The following is an 18,969-nucleotide window of genomic DNA, read 5'->3' as shown; positions in this document are numbered from 1 at the left end:
TATTTAAAGCTAGTTCTCATTAATTAGCAAGAAAGCCCAACATAGGCATTCCCCTGGATTCTTACAGTTGTATGACAGAAGCTATTTTGAATCTTAATTTATTGTCCTTAAATTGCCACTTTACAGTTTTGCTGAGCAGCCCTTTGAAATGTTTTTCTCCTTACAGAAGAAACATAGTATCTGATAGATAAAACCATGAAAATTTTGAAACACAGGGCTGGATTTTCCTCTTCAAGTTGGGAAGTAAGAGTCAGGCCACTTCCTGATGTTACATCCCAACTCCTGAAAGTCAGCTTATTCATACAAAATTTTCATCCTCTGGAGTTGCAGGCAGGCTAGAGTTGTGGCCACTCACTTCCTGAAGCAGCCCGAAGCGGGAACATAGGCAGGCGGATGTCGTGGCTGGCAAGTTAAAAGACCTGCTTCCATTTGCTGGGTCATCGGCCCAGTTCTCTAAATGGTTGTCCGATCCCACATCCCCTTCCTTCCTATGCCCCTTCGGTACTCCCTCATGTCCTCTGTGCCCACTATGTCTGTTCTGTGTCCCCATGTCTACTCCATGCTCCCCCCTGCAGCCCCCCACATGCCTGCTCCAAACTCCCTCCATGATCCCATGCATGATCCAAACCTCTCATGCATTCTCCATGCCCTCATTCTGCCATACCCCCCACACCCATATTCTCCATACCCACTCACCCAGTATCTTCAGTGTATAGAATTCATGAGCAATATAATAACATTGGGAAGTTTTTGAAATGCTCAAGAAATAAAAAAAAAGAATCATTCATTCAAAATTCAGCAGGTCTGGCAGCATCGGCGGGGAAGAAAAGAGTTGACGTTTCGAGTCCTCATGACCCAGGGTGAACTCTTTTCTTCTCTGTCGATGCTGCCAGACCTGCTGAGTTTTTCCAAGTAATTCTGTTTTTGTTTTGGATTTCCAGCATCCGCAGTTTTTTGTTTTTATCATTCATTCAAACTCCAGTTGAAAAAAATTACCCCTCTTAGAAGCTTATACAACTGTCATTGAAACTCTCCTTGAAGAAAGACTCTATTGAAATGCTCATTAATCTGTCAAAATAATCAAACGGCCATTCCAAAGCTTCTTCAAAACATTTAATCCAGTTATCTACCCATTAAACTGTCAATCAAACAAAGCTCACAGTTCCCTTGTCAGCCCTATTATCAACATTTGCTGAGCTAAATCTAATAGCAGGGTTTGGAATTCAATCATGTGTTTGTAATGTGATTCCAATGCACAATTGATTAAACAAATCCTGCAGAGTTTAATACAATAGTATTTGAAGTTGCCTGAGCAGATGTCCAGCCATCTCATTTTCTTCAAAGACTCACCAGGTGAAGTTTCAATCAAAAAAGTCTGACATCTGCACAGTGTCCAGATGACCCATTTAAATCCCATTCTCAATGCTGCTGAATGCATAAGTGCACTTTATTCACTGGAAAAAGTACTCTAACGCATGTGAACAATTACAATGAATACTTAAATAATGTAGGTCAACTTAATGGTCACCTACCTTTTAAGGTCAGAGCCCTATGATCAATCACTGTATGAAAACTGTAATTTATCAAACAACGTCTAATTATGACATTTGAAGCGAATAAGAGCTTTTACACTTAACCTCACAAAAGGTTCCTGACTCTACAGCAGGCTTCCCCCTCAAATTCATGAATTGACTTACCTGGCTTGGTTTACAAAGCCATTGGGAACTCACCCACCTCGACAAAAACATGAATGTCAGGGAAAATTACATTTGCATCAGGCCTTTAAATGGCGATCTAAATATCATTTTACGTGAGTGCTGGGTTGCAACCCACCACGTTCCCTGCCGCAGGGAAAATGGCACCTGTCATGAATAGCCTGGTAAGTACAAATTTGATGGCCCCCATGCCTCCAGCTTCGGCCTCCTGATGTGGGTTTGCTCAGTGTCGGGAGGGGAGTATCCAGCCCACAACGTTTGAACTCTACCTTTTTTTGCGTGAAGTCAGTGTTCGGGGACAATATTTCCTGCTGTCTATTATTTGCTGGTATTAGACATTCCCCAGGTCACACCCATATATATGTCCTCTCCAAAAATGCACCTTAGTTTCAAACCTGGTCCTACTGCATCATTGAGATTTGTTTTTCAGTTCCACTCTTTGGACATTCTTACCACCTTTGTGAACGAGGCTGCTAATTTTACTGCATTATGAGCAGTTTTTTGCTGGGGACCTGCTCCATCTGAGGAGCTAGATGGTGACCGATTGTGATGGTTGATCACACCATCCTCCCCCAACACCAGTCCACTGTCATCCAGCTGCTTGGGACTGCACTCACACAGTTCCATTCTCATCTATCCAGCAGTAGCCAGAGAATCACCTGAAATGGCTTCTCATTTCTTTCCCACACTGTTACCTCTGGTGTCCCCAAGGATCCGTCCTTGGTTTTCCTCTATATGCTGCCCCACAGTGACATTATCTGAAAGCAGTATCAGTTTCTAGGTGTACGTTGAAGATGCCCAGTTTTACCTCACCACCACCCCCTCTTTTGCCCTCTCCACTGTCTCTAAATTGCCTGACTCATTGTCTGAGACTCATTACTTTGATGAGCAGAAATTTCCTCCAAAGTAAATATTGGGAAGGCTGAAGTCATTGTCTTGTGTCCCTGCTGCAAACTCTGTTCCCTGGCCATCAACTCCATCTGTCTTCCTGGCAACTGTCTTGAGGCTGAGCCAGACTGTTTGCTAAACTTGTGTGGTATTTAACCTCGATAAGCTTTCACCCACATATCTGTGCTATCACTGAGACTGCCTAATTCCACTCATGTAACATCACCTGACTCTGCCCCTGCCTGAGCTCATCTGCTGAAATCCTCATCCATGTCTTTGTTACCTCTAGAATTGATTATTCCAATGCTTTCCTGACTGGTCTCACATCTTCTATCCTCTATAAATTGGATGTCATCCAAAACTCTGCTTCTTGTGTCTTAACTCACACCAAGTCCCATACACCCTTTACCCCTGTGTTCACTGACCTACTTTGACCCCCTGTTTAAGCAATGCTTCAATTTTAAAATTCTCACCCTTGTTTTCAAATTCTTCCATAGCCTGCCCCTCCCGATCTCTGTAACATCCTTCAGTCCTACAACCTGATGAGATATGTGCTCCTCCAATTCCGGCCTTTTGAGCATCCCTGATTCTAATCGCTCCACTATTGGCAGCTGTGCCTTCAGCTAGCTGCCTAGTTCCTAATTTCTGGAATTCCTTTCCAAAACTTTCTGCCTCTCTACTTCACTTTCCTCCTTTAAGGCATTCCTTAAAAGCTACCAAGCTTTTAGCCATCAGCCATAATATCTCCTCCTGTGGCTCAGTGTCAAATTTAGTTTGTATTTTGTTCAGATTTCTTATGTTTTGCAGTGTTAAACGTGCTATATAAATGTAAGTTGTTATTGCTTAAACAAAAATATAGTTCCAAATCAAAATGGCATAATGACTATCAATACCAGTCTTTATATCTTGATCTTTTCTAGTGACAAGTTTCATATAATATACAAACACCATAACCCCTTGTAAGTGTAGTTTTTCTTAGAGTTTAACATATAGAATGGAGAACAATATAGTGTAATCTCTTTGTTAGATAAACTAGAAGTATAGTTTTAAATACCATAAAATCTGTTGTCTAAATCACTTCTAGATGTTTGCAATTTGTATAACAACTTGCACACCAGATTTTGGCAGTGATTTTAAAAAAGAAAAGCAGTTGTTTGAAATTTGACATTTTCAGCTGAAAAACAAAAGCTTCAAGAATTCAAATGTAGAATGCATAAATTTTTATGTGACTGTAACTTCTAAATGAATGTAGTATCCATGTGAGTACCTAACATTCTTTAATCAACTTTGTTTATTGAATTACTATTTTGAATGTTGTTTATACTGAATACTTATGCACTACTGTTCAGATGCACAGCCTACAGATGCTGAAAGCGAAGTATTTAATCAGGTGAATGTAGTATTAAAGGATGCAGAGGGAATCCTGGATGATCTACAATCGTACAGAGGGGCAGGACATGAAATAAGAGAGGTATTGTTTTGATTTTTTAATTTTTTTTGCTTTGATCAGCAAATGAATTACAGAATAAAACCAGTTAGTTGTATGGGATCCATTAAACAGGATCTGTTCCCTGGTTCATTCCCCATGGCAATGTATTGACCAATCTGAGTTGGCATGCTTGGTTTGAATTTGAACAAAAGCTTGGCAGTTAACTGTTTCTTGATACATTCTTCATGGTAATGCCTTTACCAATCAGAGTCCACTTGCCAAACAATTAGCACTCTGTTCTCATGTAATATAGATTGTTGTTCCCCTTACAGTTGGTATTCTTGTGAATTCTGTCCTGATGTGTGCAAAATGAAAAACTTCAACAGCATGTCTCTTTTTTCAGCAATACTCAAATTGTATTGCTGGAGGCTTTTGCTTTTCTTGCAGTGCAGCATGCCAGCACAGTAGTCACCAAAACATTCCCCTTAGTATTAAATAGTGAATTTCGATTGTCAAATGTACATAGTTTTCCTGGAAAAGTCCCGGAGGCAGCCTCCAAATGTGAATCTGATGTCAAATGCCTCAGTTTTATAGCTTTGGAGTCAAGTTGGTCCAGGTAGAAACTAATATCAATATGAGTCTATTGGATTCAGTAGTTTTGCAACATGCAAACAAGCTAAAACATTTCAAACATTATTGAAGGACTTGCTGTCATCTGGTACAAGAACTAAGAGAGACAATTTTCAGTCTGGAAGCTCATTTCGAGCACAATGCATTCATAATATTCCATTAAAACAAGGTCCATCCTCAGAATGTAGAGATCCAGGAATAACTCCTTTTAAGGTGGCTATGGATCTCATTTCAACACACATATACGCAAAGTAGTTTTATTCTGTTTTGAGGTGATGTGTGATGTTTAAAATTAATAACTGCTTTAACTTAAAGGCAATCCAACATCCAAGCGATGAAAATTTGCAAGAAAAAGCATGGAGTGCAGTGTGTCCACTAGTAGGAAAACTAAAGAAGTTCTATGAATTCTCCCAGAGATTAGGTACATATTTTTTTTGTTCATAAATGGAATATATATGCCATGACTTCTTGTTAGTTTTCTTTTAATCTTTATATTTCCTTATGAAATGGGACTTAATTGTCACAATTCATTAAAGATAATAGTTAGAAATCAGCTTTATGAATCAAAAGGTAATGCTGTAAATGAATGAACTTGATGTGTAGGCAAAATAATTTGTAAATATTGCCAGAAAAAAGTCTTTAAGTTTTAAGACATTACTGGAGTCTTTCTCTTTCCTGACATACAGCGGGATTTTCTAGCCCCACCAACTGCCGGGATAGTCCGGTTCCACTGAAAGTCAATGGATTGTTGGCTGGGCCACTGAATCTCCCGCAGTGGGGCTGGAAATTCCTGGCCATTGGTAACATGGCAGCAGCCAAAATTAGAAGAGTTTGCATTAATAATACTTTTTGATTTAAAGTTTACTGAATTGATTAGATTTGGTATTAATTCTTAATGTTGAAATATGAAAATGTTGTTTCAAGGCTGTATAAATGAATTGAGAAATAATGGATCCAAAATATAAACAGTTTGATGTATAATTAGTGAAACTTCATTTTTGTCATGTTTAAGTCACTGAAATTTTATTCCTGACTGAATTAATTAAGGAATTTAATTTTTTGAAATAATTTACAATTTGTGCATCATAATATACCAATAGTTATATGTTTATAATTTGTCAATGATAAATATGTAACTATTGGTATGTTACAATGCACAAATTTGCTGCCCTTACTTGGTCTGGCCTACATGTGACTCCAGATCCACAACAATGTGATTGACTCTTAAATGCCCTCAGAAATGGCCCACCAAGGCACTCAGTTGTATCAAATGGCTACAAAGTGTAAAACTGGACAGAACACCTGGCATCGACCTGGGCAGCCGAAAGAACAATGGAAAACTCAGCCTGGTTGACCCTGCAAATTCCCTCTTACTAATATGTGGGGGCTAATGCCAAAATGGGAGAGCTGTTTCACAAACTAGTCAAGCAACAGCCTGACATAGCCATATGCACAGAATCATACCTTACAGACAATGTCCCAAACACCACAATCGCCATCCCTGGGTATGGCCTGTCCCACCGACAGAACAGTCCCGCCAGAGGTGGTGACACAGTGATATACAGTCAGGAGGGCGTTGCCCTGGAAGTTCTCAACGTTGACCCCAGACCCCATGAAGTCTCATGGCATGAGGTCAAACATGGGCAAGTGAACCTCCTGCTGATTACTGCGTACCTCATCCCGCTCCACCCTCAGCAAGTGCAGGAGGGCATGCTAGGAGCAGCACCAGGCACACCTAAAAATGAGATGTCAGCCTGGTGAAGCTACAATGCAGGGCTGCTTGCATGCCAAACAGCATAAGCAACAATTGATGGACAGAGCTAGGTGATTCCATAACCAATGGATCAGACCTAAGCTCTGTAATCCTGCCACATCCAGTCGTGAATGGTGGTGGACAATTAAACATCTCACTGGAGGACGAGGCTCCTCAAATATCCCCACCTGCAATGATGGGGGAGCCCAGCAAAAGTTAAGGCATTTGCAACAATTTTAAGCCAGAAGTGCCAAGTGGATGATCCACTTTGGCCTACTCCGGAGGTCCCCAGCATCATAGATGCCAGTCTTCAGCCAATTTGATTCACTTCATGTGATATCAAGAAGCGGCCAGAGGCACTGGATACTGTAAAGGCTATGGGCCCTGACAATATTCCGCCAGTAGTATTGAGGACTTGTGCCCCAGATCTTGCCACTCCCCGAGCCAAGATGTTCCAATACAACCACAATGCTGGTATCTACCCGCAATATGGAAAATTGCCCCAGTATGTCCTGTATGCAAAAGGCAGGACAAATCGAACCTGGCCAATTCCGCCCCATCAGCCTGCTGTCGATCATCAGTAAAGTGATGAAATGGGTCATCAGCAGAGCTATCAAGTGGCACTTGCTTAACGATAGCCTGCTCACTGACATTTAGTTTGTGTTCTGCCAGGGCCACTCAGCTCCTGACTTCATTGCAGCCTTGATTCAAACATGGACAAAAGAGCTGAACTCCAGAGATGAGGTGAGAGTGACTGCCCTTGACATCAAGGTCGCATTTGACCGAGTGTGGCATCAAGGAGCCCCAGCAAAACTGGAGTCAATGGGAATCGGAGGGAAAACTCTCCACTGATTGGAGTCATACCCAGCACAAAGGACAATGGTTGTGGTTGTTGGAGGTCAATTATCACAGTTCCAGGACATCACTGCTGGAATTCCTCCGGGTAGTCTCTTAGGTCCAAAAATCATCAGCTGCTTCATCAATAACCTACCTTCCATCATTATGTCAGAAGTAGGAATGTTCGCTGATGATTTCACAATGTTCAGCATCATTCATGACTCAGGTACTGAAGCAGTCCATGTCCAATTGCAGCAAGACCTGCACAATATCCAGGCTTGGGCTGACAAGTGGCAAGTAACAGTCTTTTTTTTTTATTCATTGACGGATTGTGGGCTTCGTTGACAGGGCCGGCATTTATTGCCCACGCCTAGTTGCCCTTGGGAAAGTGGTGGTGTGCTGCCTTCTTGAACCGCTGCAGCCTACGTGAGTGTAGATATATTTCCAAGTTAGGGTGATGAATGACTAGGAGGGGAACTTCCAGGTGGTGTTGTTCCCACCTATCTGCTGCCCTTGTCCTTCTAGACATAGTGGTTGTGGGTTTGGAAGATTCTGTCGAAGGAGCCTTGGTGAATTCCTGCAGTCCATCTTGTAGATGGCACACACTGTTGCGACTGTGTCCATGGTGGAGGGAGTGAACGTTTGTGGATGTGGCACTAATCAAGCGGGCTGCATTGTTCTGTACGGTGTCAAGCTTCTTGGGTGTTGTGGGAGCTGCATTCTCCTGACCTGTACCTGGCAGATGATGGACAGGCTTTGGGGAGCCAAGAGGTGAGTTATTCGCACGATTCCTAGCCTCTGACCTGCTCTTGTAGCCACAGTATTTATATGGCTAGTCCATTTCAGTTTCTGGTCAGTGTTAACCCTCAGATGTTGATAGTGGGGGATTCGGTGATGGTAATGCCATTGAACATCAAGGGGGCGATGGTTGGATTCTACTTTGTTGGAGATGGTCATTGCCTGAATTTGTGCGGTGTGAATGTTACTTGCCACTTGTTAGCCCATGCCTGAATATTATCCAGGTCTTGCTGCATTTGGACATGGATTGCTTCAGTATTTGAGGAGTTGCAAATGGTGCTGAACATTGTGCAATCATCAGCCACACAGGTGCCAGGCAGTGACCATCTCCAACAAGAGAGAATCTAGCCATCGCCCCTTGACATTCAACGGCCTTACCATTGCTGAATTCCCCACTATTGGCATCCTGGGGGTTACCATTAACCAGAAACTGAACTGGACTAGCCATATAAATACTGTCACTACAAGAGCAGGTCAGAGGCTAGGAATCCTGCAGCGAGTAAAGCACCTCCTGACTCCCCAAAGCCTCTCTACCATCTGCAAGGCACAAGTCAGGAGTGTGACAGACTTGTCTGGATGAGTACAGCTCCAATAACACTCAAGAATCTGGACACCATCCAGGACAAAGCAGCCTGCTTGTTTGACATCCCATCCACAAACATTCACGCCCTCCGCAACCGACACACAGTGACAACAGTGTGTACCATCTACAAGATGCATTGCAGGAACTCACCAAGCTTCCTTAGACAGCACCTTCCAAACCCTCGACTGCTACCATCTAGAAGGACAAGGGCAGCAGACACATGGGAACGCCACCTGGAGGTTCCTCTCCAAGCCACTTAGCATTCTGACTTGGTAATATATTGCCATTCCTTCACTGTCGTTGGGTCAAAATCCTGGAACTCCCTGCCTAATACCACTGTGGGTGTACCAACACCACATGGACTGCAGCAGTTCAAGAAGTCAGCTCACCACCACCTTCTCAAGAGCAATTAAGGATGAGCAATAAATGCTGGCTTGCTAGCGACACCTTCATCCTATGAACGAATAATAAAAAAAATCATTTGTCAACTGTTATAACTAAATAAAATCAGTGGTAGGTTCAGGATTTTCACATGAAATGATGGTCTGTTGGTGGGAAAATAATATTTTAAATTAGCATATTAAGCAGTTTTCAGTAAATGATCATTCAACTAAAATAAATGGTTTAGGTGATCACTATATTGATATGAATGAACCAACTCTTAATTGAGCAATTTCTAAGTTCTCAATTATTTAATTGGTTGTGTCTATCCATTGCTTTTTCAATCTCATGTCAACATGTTGTAAGGTTGCTCTTGCTCATCCTTTTATGCTCTTTTGAGTTCACCATGCTAATACTTAACTGCAGGAGTACTTTATAATTTATAACCTCGCTGAATGTGTTTTTAGGCTTGTGCACATTTAGCTCTGATTCTGGAAACTGGCACCCATTTGCCAGCACCTTCATTTTCATTTTCAGTTTCCATTGCCAAATTTGAGCACCCATATCCAGGTGACAAATTATATGATTCTGCTGCCAGGGTAAAGAAGCCAGATTTGACAGTCTAAATGCAAGAGTTGGCACATTTCTGTGGTATCCTACAGTCTGAACTAAAGAAACACCAGTGTAAAAACAACTTGAACTAAAGGAATAACTTTATACCTTGTTATAGACCTATTATAATTACAGGTTTAAAGTAGTATCCTAAGATGTTACATCATGCCATGAATAAATACATAATCTGTTCACTGATTACTGCCAAAAGTCAATGTGCTCACTGAACTCTCAAGTTTTAAGTTTAGCATCCAGCATTGGTTTTGAGACTAAGAGATCAAGAAATAAATAGAACATGTAGGACAGGTATGAGATTTTTGCATTGCCATAAAATAATTTGTTGGTTGAGGATTCTTTACTCTTCAAAACCAATTTTCTCTGTACTTAGTGTTGCAGTAAGGTTAGCGGAGAAATTTCATTTAATTTTTTTATTGTTTAAAATCTGTCTACTGCACTGTTGTAGTTCTCTGGCCCATATTCACATAATGAAACTCAACATCGCCGCTGATAAAAATTTAATTACTCTGATCCTTTCTGTGATATTGCCTGAACTAACTTTAAAGAATACATTTTGTTATCCTGCTATAAAGAGTCTGTATGCAATCATCGCTTTAAAAAGAGAAGCAAAACGTGGCTTAAAATTTCTCCCACTAAATAAACAAATTGAAAGGAGAAACCTCCCTGTTATCAAGTTATCAAAAGAAAACACCTTTATATAGCACCTTTAACAGAAAACCTCCCAAGGTGTTCCACAGGAGTGTTATAAAGCATTATTATGGTTCAGATGCTTAACTATACAAGGCAATATTAGGGCATGTGGCTGAAAGCTTGGTCAGAGAGGTAGGTTTTAAGGAGAAAGAAGAGTTGGTGATGGTGATGATGATGATAGTTTTATAAGTTTAGAAATAGGAAGTTAGAGCTGATGAATGCTTGGCTGGAAACATGGTATAGAAGGGAGGGATTTGGATTCCTGTGGCATTGGGACCGGTTTTGGGGGTGGTGGGGCCTGTGCAAGTTAAAAAAAAAATTTACGTCTGCATGTCCTGTTAGGTCTGCTAAAAACAGTAAATTTTAAAACTTACTGGTGCATCTCCCTCTCCATCTTTTGTAAGTGCTCGCTTTAGTTTTATGGAGTTGGTGCTTCCAGATGTTGGGCAAGGCAATGGTGAGGTTTTCAAAGGCATATTGCCTCCATTCCTCCTGACAGCCATACCATTGCTGGGTACAACATTTTGAATTGGACTTGCGACTGCATTATTATCGGTCAGAATATTTGTGCCACTTAGCTGGGCAGCAAGTTTATTCATGGGGCTGGTGCCTTATGATCCCTGGTGGCAACTGCTTTACTTGATCTGCCATTGTATTTTCGGTCTTCTTGAGTTTTATTTTTGTACTTGGTTTGCACCCAAATGGGACCAGGACCAATATCCTTGCTGGCAGGTTTGCTCATGCTTTTGGAGATGATTTAAACTAGTTTGGCAGGGAAATGGAAACCTGAGGGTAGACTCAGATGGGGCAAAATCAGAAATGGTAAGTAAGGCAGACAAGCAGTGAGTGAGTCTGGAAGACAGAGAAAACAAAAGATTGAAAATAAAGAAGAGAGTTTGGCAGTGCTCAAGGATATATGCGTTAATGCAAGGAGTATAGCAAATAAAGCAGACAAGCTGAGGGCACAGATAGAAACACGGCAGTATGATATCATGCTGTTACAGATGCATGGCCTAAAAAGGGGCAGGAATGTCAGCTCAAAATTCTTGTTTACAGGGCTTTCTGACGAAATAGAGAGGAGGATAAAAAGGTGGGTAATGGCAATTTTGATTAGGGAAGCAATTACAGCTATGAGGAGGGATGATATGTTAGAAGGATCGTCAATTGAGGCTATATGGTTTGAGTTTAGGAATAAAATAGGGGCAGTCACACTACTGGGAGTATATTATAGACCCCCAAACAATCAGAGGGATGCAAAGAGCAAATATGTAGGCAAATCGCTGAGAAGTGCAAAAATAGCAGAGCAGTAACTGGGCATTTTAACTACCCCATTGTTAACCAGGATAGTTTTAGTGTGAAAGGAATCGAGGGAACAGAGTTCCTAAGGTGCATTCCAGGAGAACTTTTTTGGCCAGTATATAGCAAGTCCAACAAGCGAGGGTGCGGTTCTGGACATAGTTTTAGGAAATGAAGCTGGACAGGTCGAAGGAGTGACATTAAAAGAGCATTTTTGTGGAAGTGATCATAATTCAGTTAGTTTTAACATAATTAGGGAAAAGAACAAAGATAAAACAGAAGTTAAAAGTTCTTAATTGAGGCGAGGCCAATTTTACCACGCTGAGGAGTGATTTAGCGGAAGTACACTGGGAACAGCTACTTGAGGGTAAATCGGTTTTGGAGCAGTGGGAGCCATTCAAGGGATCCAGAGTAAACATGTTTCCAAAAAGGAAAGGAGTGGTGGGATGGCCAAATCTAGAGCCCCGTGGATGTTGAGAAGCTTGCAGGGTGAGATAAGGCAGAAAAAGAAAGCTTTGTCAGACACAGAACTCAATACTACAGAAAGTTGAGAGGAGTATAGAAAGAGGAAGAGTGAAATCAAAAAGGGAATTAGGAAAGCAAAGAGACGGCATGAAAGCAAAATCAAGGAGAACCCAAAGATGTTTTAGCAATACATTAAAGTAAGAGGATAACTAAGGAAAGAGTACGGCCCGTAAAAGATCAAAAAGGTAACCTTTTAGGAGGCGGAGAATGTAGGTATGGTTCTTAATGAATACTTTGCGTCTGTCTTCACAAACGAGGGGATTAATTTAGACGTAGCTGCGGAGGAGTGTGAAATATTGTATGTGATAAACGTAGGAAGAGAGGAAATATTAAATGGATTAGCATCCTTGAAAATAGATAAATGTACCCGAGGCTTTTTAAAGAAGCCATGGAGGAAATTTTAGAGGATCTGACCATCATTTTCCAATCCTCAGTGGATACAGGTGAGGTGCCAGAGGATTGGAAGCCTGCTGAAGTTGTACCTTTGTTTATAAAGGGAGCAAGGGATTGACAATAATTACAGTCCAGTCAGTCTGACCTAGTAGGCAAATTATTGGAATCTATTCCGAGGGGCAGGATAAACTGTTACTTCAGCATAGATTAATCAAGGACAGTCAGCATGGATTTATTATAGGAAGGTCATGTCTGACTAATTTAATTGAATTTTTTGAGGAAGTAACAGAGGATTGGTGAGGGTTATGCAGTTGATGTGGCCTACATGGATTTTAGCAAGGCTTTTGACAAAGTCCCAAATGGGGACTGGTTAAAAGAATAAAAGCTCATGAAGTCCAAAAGAATGCAGGAAGCTGGATACAAAATTGGATCAGTGGCAGGAAACAAAGGATAATTGTTGATGGATGTTTTTGTGACTGGAAGGCTGATTCCAGTGGGGTTCCACAGGGCTCAGTACTAGGTCCCCTGCTTTTTGTGGTATATATTAATGATTTGGATATAAATGTAGGGGGGAATGATCAAAATGTTTGCAGATGACACAAAAATTGGCCGAGCAGTTGATAGCGAGGAGGCTTTTTATAGACTGCAGGAAGATAACAATGGACTGAACAAGTGGGCAGAAAAGTGGCAAATGGAATTCAACCCAGAGAAGTGTGAGGTGATGTATTTTTTTTATTCATTCATGGGATGTGGGTGTCACAGGCTAGGCTAGCATTTATTGCCCATCCCTAATTGCCCTTGTTCAGAGCGCATTTAAGAATCAACCATATTGCTGTGGGTCTGAAGTCTCGTGTAAGGCCACAATAAATGGGAGGATACTGAGAGGTGTGGAGGAAACGAGGGACTATGGAGTGAATGTCCACAGATCCCTGAAGGTAGCAGGACAGGTTGATAAGGTGGTTAAGATGGTATATGGAATCCCTTCATTTATTTTCTGAGGCATATAATATAAAAGCAGGGAGGTTATGCTGGAACTACGTAAAACATTAGTTAGGCCACAACTTGAATAGTGTGCAGTTTTGGTCACCTCATTACAGAAATGATACAATTGCAGTAGAGAGAGTCCAGAGGAGATTTATGAGGATGTTGCCAAGACTGGAAAATTGCAGCTATGAGGAAAGATTGGATGGGTTGGGGTTGTTCTCCTTGGAACACAGGAGGCTAAGGGGAGATTTGATTGAGATGCACAAAATTGTGAAGGGCCTGGATAGAGTGGATCGGAAGAGCCTGTTTACTTTAGCAGAGATATCAGTGACTAAGGGGCATAGACTTAAAGTGATTGGTAGAAAGATTAGAGGGGAGAGGGCTGTGGGGCTCTGGAATTCACTGCCGGAAAGGGTAGTAGAGGCAGAATCCCTCAGCTCATTTAAAAGGTACCTGGATATGCACCTGAAGTGCCGTAACCTGCAGGGCTTCTGCTCAAATGCTGGAAAGTGGGATTAGGCTGTGTGGCTCATTTTTTGCCTGGTGCAGACACAATGGGTCAAGTGGCCTCTTTCTGTGCCATAATGTTTCTGTAATTCTGAGAGTCCTGAGGAAAATATCACTGTACAAACATCAAAAATGTGCTTCATGGGAGCCTAGGAAAACCACACTGGTTGAGAACGTAACAGCAAATATATAACTACAGAATAGGAGCATGACTTTTTCAATTTTTCTGTTTGGGAAGCAGCACCAAAATTAAATGTATTTATGCATAATAATTACAATTCTAAACCTAGTTTGCCTCATACTATCTCCCACATTCCACTCTTTATAAACCTGAAATCATCCTAAACTCTGCTGCCCGTGCCTTAACTCGCACAAAGTTCTGTTTTCCTATCACCCTTGTGCTTTGCTGACCTACAGTGGCTCCAAGTCAAGCAACGTCTTCATTTAAAAATTTTCATGTTTTCAAATCCTTACATGGTCTCACCCCTCCCTATCTCTGTAATCCCCTGCAGCCCCACAACCCTCTGAGATATGTGCATTGCTCTAATTCTGGCCTCTTGTTCATCCTTAATTTTAATCGTTTCACCATTGTTGGTTATGCTTTCAGTTACTTAGGTCCCAAGCTCTGGAATACCCTCCCTACACTACTCCATGGGGAGAATTTTCTGCATATTGGGTGGGCTGGTCTGGAGCGGGTGTGATCAGTCCCGTGCCACCATTTTATGTGGGCTGGCCAATTAAGGCACAGCCGGTAGCGCTCAGCATTACCTTTTTGTGGGTGGGGTCGGGGGGGAGGAAGAGGGAGAGTTGGAGCATGCGTGAAAAAGAGCGCAGAAATCTCGCTGGAGCTGCCTCGGGGAGATTAAGTAAATATTGAAATTTTTTAATAAAGATAAAAATTATTTACACACGTCCCCTCATGTGACATGTCACATGAGCTGGGATATGTTTGTCAATTTAACAGAATTTATTTATTGATTTTATTAAACCTTCAGGAAACCTCATTCCACCTGTGGATGAGGTTTCCTGAAAAACACGAAGGCTGCTTGGGCTCTTCGCTTGCCTGCCAATCTTAAGGTTGGACGGGCAGCATTGATAACTACTTTAATTGTTTTTTTAATGGTCTTAATAGGCCGTTGACAGTTTGGCGGACGGACAGCCGCCTCCAGCGCACGCCCGCTGAGCGTAATATCCAAATGATGTGCGGTGACGTTGGGATGTATGCCTGATGTCACCGCGCGTCATGTTATGCGTCAGCGTGTCGGGCACGCCCCCGCAAGTCGATGTCAAATTCTGGCCATCTTTCTACTTTGCTTTCCTCCTTTAAGACACTTCTTAAAAGTTACCTCTTTGACCAAGTTTTTGGTCATCTGACCTAATGACTCCTTATGTAGATCAGTGTCATGCTTTGTTTTATAATGCTTCTGTGATGTTCCTTGGGACATTTCATTGCACTAAAGGTGCTATATAAATATAAGTTGTTTTCGTTCTAAAATAGAAAACACATTGCTTTAGAGCCATCTGTTGGTCATATTTTGAAAGGACTTGCAGATTCAAATCAGCGGAATTCAATTGCTGTTCATGTCATACCTAATGTTACAACCCATTGAATATTAGAAATGCCCATTTAAGTGCTAATTATAGGTTTCACAAGTATTACATGGAATTTATTGACCAGCTTATTGATTTTAATGTTTAATAGGTTTTATGTTTGGAGCACAAAATTAACATTATGGGATACATATAAATATTTAACTTTTATCTTAAAATGTTCTGCAATTTTAAGCATTAACAAAGATAATATGATTGTTTTGAACTTTGTAGAATTAAATGATCATATTTTAGTTAAATCCCTTGCCTCTGCAGTGAAAACAGAAGACCATCTTAACAGTTAATAAACAAAAGTATAATAAAATATTTATAAATATTAGTGGTTAATCTGTTTTTCAATATGGATATTACAACAAACCAATAGGTCTCAGAGAAACAGTTGTGAAATTCTAGCCACAAGTTTTGAAGTCAAATTGCAGTATAGGAGGTTAAATTGATTTAAATAAGATAACGTCCTACCACTGTAAAATAGAGTTGAAATTAATAAGAGGCATGAGCTGCAATGTGCTATCTACAGACTAGAGGGATGATGACTACCTAGTTTCAAGCTGTTTTTCTTCAATTACTTTCTGAATTAGTAAAGCAATGATTACACAGACAAACCTTAATATAGCACAGGATCCCATACACATTTCTCATCCCTTATCAGTTCATTAACAAGTACTTTTTTTTTTGCACTTACATTCTTTGAAACCCAAGTGTCAGGTTGCCTAATTGCATTAACGAGATGATGATCAGAACAGTAAGTAAATAATGGCCATGCATAAGAACTGATTGGGCTGAAGGAATAACATTTACAGAACCTCCACATTCTAATGAGCTGCTGTGCAGCTTTTAGTGCAGAGATTTTGTTTATAAATGATGCAAGGCAAGTTGCTTAATTACATTATTTTGCCCAGTTCTTTAAGAATGTTTTCATCCTGCGCCTTCAGCATCACTGCAAAGTTATTTTCACTTTGCAACAGCATATGCTAAATCTACACAACACAGGGTGTTTGTGAAGTCCTTGTGCAACTTTAAACTTTAATCATTTTATACATGTAATCAAGTCGAACTGAACAGCATGTGAAATCATAATTCATAAAAGGTTTTTTGTTAATGCTGTGATCCTAAAATCACTTAATGGCAATTGGAGAATGTTTTCAACAAATTAGAATATCTGGTTGAACAACGTAACATAAAACATAGCCACTATGTTGAAGTCTAGAAAGTTGAACTGTACTGTGCTTAAACCTTGTGAATTATGCTTTCATATGCTGTTTATAGTTTGTTTCTATCATATGTATAGCCAAAATGGGTGACTGATCTGATTCTGGAGCTAGGGACCAGGGAAAAGGGGTGCAGTGTTAAAAGCTTGATTTTAAAAAGATGTTATTTGAATCTCACAGTCTGAAGCTAGGAACTGCAGTATTTGATTCAGCCAGATAGCACCTTGTTTGTACTGCTGAGCTCCAACAGGGATTCTGCTCAGGAAAGAACTTTGTGCATACAGGCATACATGTATCCTAAGGTGCTGGCCTAAATTAATCCAGTGATTCAGATAACTGTATCAGAGAACTTCTATATTAATGCACTTTCAGAGATGCAGTGATTTAAATAAAAATGTGTGATATTGCATAAATAAGGTTTGGATTCCGCAGCAGTTACAGTTTGGTGATTCTCTACATTATGAATATTAGAATTTACTTGCAACCAAGCTTCACTACATTGAGCATAAAGTGAAATACCCCTCCTTTTTCCACAACAAAACTCAGCGTGATTTTCATTTGTAAGTCGTACCAATTTGGATTTGAAACATAATACATATATTTAATATACACACATCTATTGAAATGTGGCAATAATTCCAAGCACACCTACTAAACAGTAAACAAGTTGATCAAAGAATGAAATCTTAACTCCAGTGCTTTGATTAGTTTAAAAATCGCATCTTTCATAATTCAGCTATTGACAAATGTACGTATTAATTCCTGCTCATTCAGCATATCATTTGATTTTTTGATTTAAGTGATCCTCATATTGGCATAAAATAATCCAAACTTTCTTGATGATAGAAGCAGCGTTGCATGGCTTGTTGGGAGCGCTGACGAGCACACCATATAGTCCCACACAACATCTTGAGCGAGAGCAGGCTCTTGCCAAGCAGTTTGCTGAGATCCTTCATTTCACTCTACGATTTGACGAACTTAAGGTAAGCAAAAGTGATTCTGTGATTTTTCAGTGATATGCTGATGCAGTAGTGTCCCATGGAGTGGATGGGCTCATGCTTCATTTCCTTTTGCTATTCTCCTCTCTCCTCTGCTCCACCCCACTTCGTGCCACTTGATTTTTGAGCTATGTTATGCTGAGCACAGTAAACTGTGCAGAATGTCCCTGCAATGCAGATGGAGAAATTAGCAAGTTTCTATCACCTCTAAGTGGCTGGTTAAATAAGTTCAGAAGCAGCAACTTTTGCTCATATTGGCAGATATTTGAGATACAGTTGAAGTAAAATGAAGGCCTTGTGGCGCAGTGGGTAGCGTCCCTGCCTCTGAGCCAGAAGCTCCAGGTTTTGAGTCCCACCCCAGGGTTTGATTGGTCAGGAAGGTGTGTTCACAGCGTGGCCAAACAGGTTGATCATCAACCTGCAAATCCTTCCAACACAACTAATGCCAGGCGGTTAGAGCAGGAGAGTGATGGAAAGAAAGTTGGAGCCTCTACCATCACTACCCATAGTTCTAGAGTATAACATGCATGTAAAAGTGCATGCTGCCACAGCAACTTTGTGATACCCTAAGTGATCTGTAACACACCACTGCCACACCATTGGGGAAGGAACAGATAGTAGATGCACTTAATTGGAGAGTAAATATTCTCAGGTCTATGGCTACGTAAATTAGCATTCTACTAACTTTCATCAGCTACTTGGACTCAGCTTGGATACTCTGAAAATTACTTTTTTCTAACAGTACGAGAGTTAATCATTTGCTACAAAGGAACAGAAGAACAATTTTATTATATTTGCTTTGAATAATCCAAATTTTATGCAGCTTAACATTGTTATTACTACTTTGAAATGTTTCATGGTGGGTTGCAGAAATCCATTGTTCTAAGTATACCCAGGATAGCAGCTGTGTTTCATTTACCATCGTGTGTAGCATTTAGATCAGAAACAAACCAGAAAGTGTAGAATTCAGTTTTGTTGTCATCCTGTGTGTTTGTGTGCGCGCGCATACCATCAAAACTGGAGAAATGTAAACTCATGAAGGTATGGACAAAGAAGGAGGAAGTTGTTTGAATGAATGCTATTCAATTAATGGAATTTCATAGTACAATGCCG

At 40.7% G+C, this 18,969-nt stretch overlaps 1 protein-coding gene across 23 annotated transcripts in view; it reads left to right on the top strand.

Moving 5' to 3' along the window:
• fam49bb (family with sequence similarity 49 member Bb) overlaps positions 1 to 18,969 on the top strand; it is a 227,028-nt gene that overhangs the window by 196,040 nt on the left and 12,019 nt on the right. For 22 of the 23 annotated variants that reach the window (XM_041190326.1, XM_041190343.1, XM_041190344.1 and 19 more), the window contains 3 exons: positions 3,953 to 4,074; positions 4,978 to 5,083; positions 17,705 to 17,841. In XM_041190326.1, coding sequence (XP_041046260.1) covers positions 3,953 to 4,074; positions 4,978 to 5,083; positions 17,705 to 17,841 — 365 coding nt within the window. The remainder of the gene's footprint in view (positions 1 to 3,952; positions 4,075 to 4,977; positions 5,084 to 17,704; positions 17,842 to 18,969) is intronic. The other variant, XM_041190330.1, reaches the window with a different exon arrangement.

The sequence above is a fragment of the Carcharodon carcharias genome, chromosome 6, assembly GCF_017639515.1.
Source record: "Carcharodon carcharias isolate sCarCar2 chromosome 6, sCarCar2.pri, whole genome shotgun sequence".
Lineage (NCBI taxonomy): Eukaryota > Metazoa > Chordata > Chondrichthyes > Lamniformes > Lamnidae > Carcharodon > Carcharodon carcharias.
Note: the sequence above shows the minus strand (reverse complement) of the source record. Positions and strands in the feature narration are given on the sequence as shown.